Source organism: Podarcis cretensis (assembly GCF_951804945.1).
Source record: "Podarcis cretensis genome assembly, chromosome: 8".
In the NCBI taxonomy this organism is placed as follows: domain Eukaryota; kingdom Metazoa; phylum Chordata; class Lepidosauria; order Squamata; family Lacertidae; genus Podarcis; species Podarcis cretensis.
Window position 1 is genome coordinate 15,999,256 of NC_137177.1, and position 7,732 is coordinate 16,006,987.

At 43.7% G+C, this 7,732-nt stretch overlaps 1 protein-coding gene across 1 annotated transcript; it reads right to left on the reverse strand.

Moving 5' to 3' along the window:
• Window positions 1-464: 464 nt before the first annotated feature.
• Window positions 465-6,778, reverse strand: LOC307221677 (uncharacterized protein). The gene is made up of 5 exons (XM_079986435.1): window positions 6,618-6,778; window positions 3,721-3,837; window positions 3,168-3,323; window positions 1,803-1,940; window positions 465-1,191 (listed from the first exon to the last, which is right to left on the reverse strand). Exons 1-5 carry the CDS (start codon window positions 6,664-6,666, stop codon window positions 1,016-1,018), a joined length of 636 nt encoding a protein of 211 aa, XP_079842561.1. The 5' UTR covers window positions 6,667-6,778; the 3' UTR covers window positions 465-1,015.
• Between the last annotated feature and the right edge of the window lie 954 nt (window positions 6,779-7,732).

The following is a 7,732-nucleotide window of genomic DNA, read 5'->3' on the forward strand; positions in this document are numbered from 1 at the left end:
AAGGTGGACAAACTACCCCAGAATGAGCACAACGTGTCCTCCACCAGAGGTAAAACCCCTCCCCTAACAACTCATGCACCCCACATTAAGTATACAGAAACATGATTGGGTTCTGGGCACCCTTAAGGGATCTGACTTTGCATTATGCCTTTACCCCTAAGAAACAAAGGACTTACTGTGTTTTGACCTTGGATTATGTCTGGACCTCACCTTTCATGCTACACCTGTGATTTGGCTTTAGAATGTGAATCGTTTTGGGACAATTTGTCTTGAGAGTTCCTGACATCAAGGAGGAAGTTTCAGTCTATAGACCTTTCCAAACCATACAGATTTTTGCTTCCTTGGAATTCCTGAGAACCGCCAGGTACAAGTTGCTAGTGAATTTTTAATTGAATATTCCTCAGAATCAAAGCTTCTGGAAACATTTGAATGGTGGGGGGTGGGTGAGCCAAAGAAATCAGTCACTAGTTAAGTCAGGGTGTAACTGGACTGACAACTGAGATCTTTTATCTGATCTCTAGTTTCTTTACATATTTGCAGATAATAGTGGTGTAATGGAAAAATGAGCCTTCTAGACTGAGCACATAACAAAGCCAGAAAGTGTAATGCTTTTCTCTTCATTCAGCTTTCCTAGTGGAACTAGTTCCCCCTACTAAAGAAAAACCAAAACTAAAACCTGTGCCATTAGGGGGAAACTATTACTACCCCAGATTACAATTTTCAGTTTTCTTCTCGTTCTTGGCCTTCAGAAGTTAACATTCATTGCGCCATCACTGCATAGAAATTATTCACTTGAAAAGCCCCAATGCAAGAAACAGAATTTGTCTGCTTTATCAATTTATTCAGATCACAATTCAAATGGAAATACCTGTGCCATATTTTCTCTAACTACGTCTCCCAAATCTCAATTTCCTGCCCTCTTGCACCTGCCTCAGGCATCTTCAGCACCTCCAGAGATCTTCCACACCCTGCCGCTGATAGCACAGTTTCCTCCCAAGTCCCACGAAGGGCACATCTACAGGCCAGAAATATAGGACGATGGCTGGGCATCAACACATGTCGCTTGGGTGACATTGAACGACACCAAGCCATTCAGACTTTGCTTTACTCCTGTTGGGATTGTTGTTATGAAATTACAGAAATCTGGTGTTGCACATCCTTTGAAAGCAGCTGACACTTGACTTGAACCCACTAGAAAGAGAAGAATGTTAATATGAGTCAGGGTGGACTTAAGGACCCGGCACACTTGGGCAACTTGCAGGACCCTTTAACGCCCACCCCTGTTATGTTCCCTGAAAATTCACAAGATTTCAGGACCATTTCAGATTTCAGGTATATTTCAGGACCATTGCACCTGAGAACAGCCCACTTCTGATGCTTTCCACAAGCCCTGCTTTCCCTTTCTTCCCTGTCTACTTGTACTCTGACCAGACCAAGGCTATTGGGTGAAGCCCACACTTGCGAATTTAGCCACCAATTTAATTTCCCCCAAAGCCCACCAATACAACATCCCTCCAAGGCACGTGGAAACTCAAAATGGGAATGACAGCTTTGTACATGTTTGCTTCCATGCGATCAGGAATTTCCCAGGACTGTCTGGGGGTGGGTCAACACCATGCCATTGACTAAGGAATGGGGCAAGCGGTGTAAAGAAAACTTTAAATTCATCCCCTCAAATAAAACACAGATCCCCATCCCATCCTTTGCTTTTATCACATTTGGTCAGAAAAGGGTCAGGTTTCTGATGGCTGAGAGCTGCTTTCCCTCATCCCCACCCTCTGCTGATTGGCAATTCTACTCACCTTGCTGCATGATACCAGCAAATGTTATGCACTTAGTCCCTCTAATAGGGCAGTTATGGGTGTCGACGACCACACAATTATTTGCATTCCTCGTGAAACAGAATGGGCACTGCAGTGGACCAAAACTCCCAGGTTGAACTGGCAAAATGAAATTTATGGTCAGCAGATGGATTCCATTTATTTTGACATAACTGGTCCATTCTGGCCCTTATTTTCCAGTTCGTACAAAGGGTTATCACTCCCCCCCCCCCCGCATGGTGTTCTAAATGTGTCATCAAATGTTCCAGCTGGGAAAATCTAATAAATATTGTTGAGTGTTGCTCATGAGTATGGCTTCTGTATGTAACATATGCAGGTCTTTCTCAGAACACGTATCTTGGTGTCTACCTGCTTCTGCATGAGAGTGATCTGAATTGTGTGAAATGAGATTGACAATTCTGCCAGCCAGGACAAAAGCAGATTGGCATTGATCCTTACCAGCCTATGAGATGAAACAAGGCTTGCCCATAGATTCTAGGATCCAGGCTTACTCCATACACATTCAGTCTCCATACACATTCTGTAAGGGCTGAAATATATTATGCATATATTATGGAAAGGCTATATTTAAAGGAGTGGGACGCGGGTGGCACTGTGGTTTAAACCACAGAGCCTAGGACTTGCTGATCAGAAGGTCAGCGGTTCAAATCCCTGCGACGGGGTGAGCTTCCATTGCTAGGTCCCTGCTCCTGCCAACCTAGCCGTTCAAAAGCACGTCAAAGTGCAAGTAGACTAATAGGTACCGCTCTGGTGGGAAGGTAAACGGTGTTTCCATGTGCTGCTCTGGTTCACCAGAAGTGGCTTAGTCATGCTGGCCACAAGACCTGGAAGCTGTACGCCGGCTCCCTCAGCCAATAAAGTGAGATGAGCGTCAGTCACGACTGGACCTAATGGTTAGGGGTCCCTTTACCTTTATCTTTATATTTAAAAGAATGGACACTTGGTGGAATATATTGTATTTTTCGCACCATAGGGCACACTGGACCATAGGGCGCACCTAGTTTTTAGACGGGGAAATCAATAAAAAAAATCTTTCCCCCTCAAAGCCCCAAAGAGCAGCGTACAGGCTCCGCACAACCTCTTCCTGCCAGAGAGAAGCCATAGACCTGTGCAGCCTCTCCCTTGTGCTATGGCACAAGCCTGCATTCACTCCATAGGATGCACACACATTTACCCTCAAGTTTTGGAGGGGAAAAACTGCGTCCAATAGAACAAAAAATATGGTAAATGACTTATTATTACTTTTTTTTCTTTAGGAAGTTCTATATTTTGCCTCTGGGCAAGAATTGTTGATACAGAAAGTGTCCAAAATACAAGGGCCCTTACACTGAATAGGGTTTTCATTGCATAGGTCAGTATTGCAGCATTCAGCTTGCATCCGAAAGAATTGGAGGCTTCCTCCAGCAAAAGAAAAGATGCCTGGGATACAATCCTGAGTGTTAACACAGTCACTGTAAGTAGGTCGGAGGATGTCTTCAGCAACTGTAAGAAGAATTAGAGAGGAATATCAAGTCAATCATTTTTGCCCCAGATTTTGTAGAGAGAACATTTGGAGAGGAGAAATCCTGGTTAAGAGATGAATCACTAAATATGTCAGGTGCTCCCCTTGTAATATCATCATAGAACTCAGAAATCTTTCTGGAGAATCCTTCATCCCCATTAATAAAGTTATAGTCCACATTATTCCTTCTGTGAGGAGAAGATGTTGAACGCAGGCAGACTCTTCTGTATATTTTACAGAAGACTTTTGGACTGAGTCACATGTGTATGGATTTTACTGTAATTCTTTGATCGCACAGAGCATGGTAATTTCTGAGTGTGTGGAAGGCCTCCGTTGAGAAGGGTTCTTTGGGGGCAGGGGGGAAGAAAACTTACTCACATATATCGCTTTGTAGAGCAACTTCACGGCAAGTGTTTCCTGAACAATTACGTGCCTGTCGCAGGATACAAGTGTTGTCGTTCAGATATCGACATGTCATACATTGTAGTGACTCCCCTACAGAGAGAAAGGAAGAATACAAAAGCTCAGTGTCATGATCATATGCCACAAGGCACCTCCATTTTGCTGACTCAAGAAAAAAAAGGTATAAAAAGACAATTCTTGGATGCCAAGAGAGAACCCCAGTAGCAACTTAAAATCCCAAAATAGACAGCAAAATAAACCCTTAATATATAACTTTCTAATTTCTTTCCAAAGTTCTCCTCTTTTAATTGCATAGAGAAACACCACACATAATATCATAGGATTTTAAATTTGGAAGGGACCCCACAGGACATCTGCTCCAACCCCCTATGATGCAGGAATCTCAACTAAAGCATCCATGATGGATGGCCATCCAGCCTCTGCTTAAAATCCTCCAAGAAGGAGAGTCCATAACTTCCAGAGGGAGACCATTCCACAGTCAAACTGCTGTTGCTGTCAGAAAGTTCTCCCTGATGTTTAGTTGGAATCTTCTTTCTTGTAACCTGAATCCATTAGCTTGGGTTCTAGATTTCCTGCAGTTGTGACTCTAAATAAGTAATTTGTTTACTCAAAATATTATGACTTCCTTGAATAAGTGTTTTGTGGACAGTCAAGCAATCTTCATAATGAGACGTTTCCTCTTTCATCTGTTGAAAGTATTTTTTTAAAGTTCTGCCACATCTTGCTGAATCGACTTCAAGGCTTGAATCTGAGCCAGGATTTCCTTCAACAAGTTTGTATAAGAATCCTCCTCCGCCATTTTCCCTGGCTTGGTATATAATGACGCAGCTGGAATTAAGCTAGCTGCTATTTGCTTAGATCTCTACTTTTACCAGATTAATGAACTGTACAAATTGGATAAGAAAAATGGTTTTGCTTCTGAAAAATCTAAGCTGGAGACAGAGTTGTTGGACACTAAAGGTAAAAAATTGTCTAAAATGTATAAGTTATTGTTGGTAAAGGTAAAGGTAAAGGTACCCCTGCCCGTACGGGCCAGTCTTGACAGACTCTGGGGTTGTGCGCCCATCTCACTTAAGAGGCCAGGGGCCAGCGCTGTCCGGAGACACTTCCGGGTCACGTGGCCAGTGTGACATCGCTGCTCTGGCCAGAGCCAGAGCCAGAGCCGCACACAGAAACGCCGTTTACCTTCCCGCTGGTAAGCGGTCCCTATTTATCTACTTGCACCCGGAGGTGCTTTCGAACTGCTAGGTTGGCAGGCGCTGGGACCGAGCAGCGGGAGCGCACCCCACCGCAGGGATTCGAACCGCCGACCTTTCGATCGGCAAGCCCTAGGCGCTGAGGTTTTAACCCACAGCGCCACCTGCATCCCGTTATTGTTGGAGTGGCATACAAAAGATGAACAAGTTAAATCTGTGATGATAGATTGGGCAAGAGATGTAGGACATAACAATGTTTGAGGATTGGGAAAGACTGTGGAAGAAAGGGGTTAAGTTCACTGCATGTACTGTGTTAAAGGAAAATATAATGAAAATGATGTACAGATGGTATTTGACTCCTGTTAAATTAGCAAAGACATATCATAACTGTGACAATCTATGTCAGAAATGTAAAGAAAAGGAAGGAACCTTTTACCACATGTGGTGGACCTGCCCCAAGGTGAAAGACTTCTGGGAAAAGATTTATATTGAATTGAAAAAAATGTTGACATATACATTTATAAAGAAACCAGAGGCCTTTCTTCTTGGAATAATTGGTCAGGAATTGCCCAAGAAATATGTTAAATTATTTTTGTATGCCACAACTGCTGCTCGAATTTTACTAGCTAAAAAGTGGAAAACACAAGAATTACCAACAGTGGAAGAATGGCAGATGAAGATGATGGATTTTTCGGAGCTAGCCGACCTAACCAGAAGACTCCGTGACCAGAAGGAGGAGGAGTATCAGGAAGAATGGACAAAATTTAATGATTATTTTGTCAAATTTGTTAAGTTAAACTAATTGGAAATAGCTTGCAGGTATTAGATTGGCTTAGGATTTTATATAAGTTAGGTGTTGAATTAATATGTTTAATTTTGAATTGAAAAGCTATAAGGATGTTAAAGGATTAAGTTAAGTTTATAAGAACTCTGGAAAACCGTTAAATGGATATACATTGAAATTCAACCAAGGGGAAGCAAGGAAGTCACTTAACAATGTTAACAAGGTTATGATTTATGTTTGGTTGTCTGTTTATTTGTTTGTTTGTTCATAATTTTGTGAAAGTCAACTAATTTTTTTTTTTTTTTTGGGGGGGGGGATAACATGCCACTGCAGTTCTGGAGGAATAGCTCATTAAAAGCAAAATAATATGTGATGAGAAGTTTTATTCCACCCCACCCCCTTGCCTGCATGCCCAATTTGCTCCCTAATGGAGCAATCAAAACCCTAGCATAGTGTGCTGGCAAGTGCAGCAGGTGGAGGTAGGGGGCCACAGCAGCCAAAAACAGGGTCCAGTGGATGCTGGGTCAGTTCAACCCCTCCGTGACATCAAAACACTCCATTTAGGGACTTTTCCTTGACAGGAAGGAGATCTTTGCAGCAGGGGGAGCCTGCTTGGCATCAACATTCCAAGATTGCACTCCTTTGGTGTAAAGATAACTATGATAGTGTTAGGGGACTTTGGTAACTTGTATGATTCACTTTCTCATCGCACCAAGATTCCCAGATTCTCCTGCTCCTCATCACAATATCCATCTATTCAATACCCCATCCAGGAGCACATGATGTTCTTGACCTCCTTTCTCTAGCTCCACTGACCCCCTCCCTATTCTAGAGGAAGTTAATGGAACACAAAATCTCTGGTTTCTACTCACCTACTGAAAACAAGCTCAAGAGGAGGCCTGTGCACAGAAGAATTCTCATGGTGTTGGGATAATCAAGAGCTGAGAAGGACTTCAAGAAGATCTGGTCCCAAAAAGGCAATGGATACAGCTATGAGCTTACAGAGGAATTTATAGTCAGGGATGGTAGCCTCAAGCAGTGAATGGCTGATTTAATGAGATGTGGGCACAAATGGAGGCTGCATGTTTTCCCAGAGAGCCTGTGATGGGATCTTGGAACACAAAGCAATTTTGAAATTTCATGCAATCTTTTCCAGGAACACCATGAAATTTTGGCAAATGAGAATCCAAGTTATCCCCCGTGATCTTCACAGTGGATACGGGAAAGCATTTTCACAATCATATTCACAGGGGTCAGAGACCCCTCAAGTATCCTGATTTATCTGGGACATCACGGATTGGCAGAAGCTACCCCGGCTTCTGTTCCCAATCACGAATGCCCCAATTTTGATCCCTCGCACTGGTTGTGCCAGGTGTTTTAGGGTTCTGCTGTGGTGCGAGTCCACAAACAGGACCAAAAAATGGAAGGAAAACTTACCTTGACCTCTTCTTATGGTGGTTCATCTCCAACACCAGAGGAGGAGGGGAAGACAACTGTGCTGCAACAGGAAACAGTCTGCGCTGCATCAGGAGGTGCAGCGTAGGCTGGCAGGCCTTCTGGTGGGCTGCACCAGGCATCTCCAGAGAAGTTGGCAGTTTGATGTGGCCTACCGGAAGTCCAGCCTGGCCTCTGCTGCCTCTGGAAAAGTGGATGGTTTGGTGCGGCCTGCTGGAAGGCTGTGCGGGCCTCCGCTGCATGGGGAAGGCTGCACCAGATTCCACCACATCTCCCAACACTCCCGAAAAGGAGGAAGAATGTTCAAAGGTAGGTGCAGTGCTTTTTTCTGGGGGGACACAGGAGCACACATACTCCTAAACATTTTGTGAATCTAAGTTTTGCCTCATTAAGGTACAGTATTTCAGTATAAGTAGGAAAATGAGAGTACCCCTACACATTTTTTAGGGGGTAAAAGCACTGGGGGGGGCACAAGCAAAGAACGGGGTGGTGGTTGTGGGCCCCGAATTGCCCTCCCAAAATGTTGGAGGGT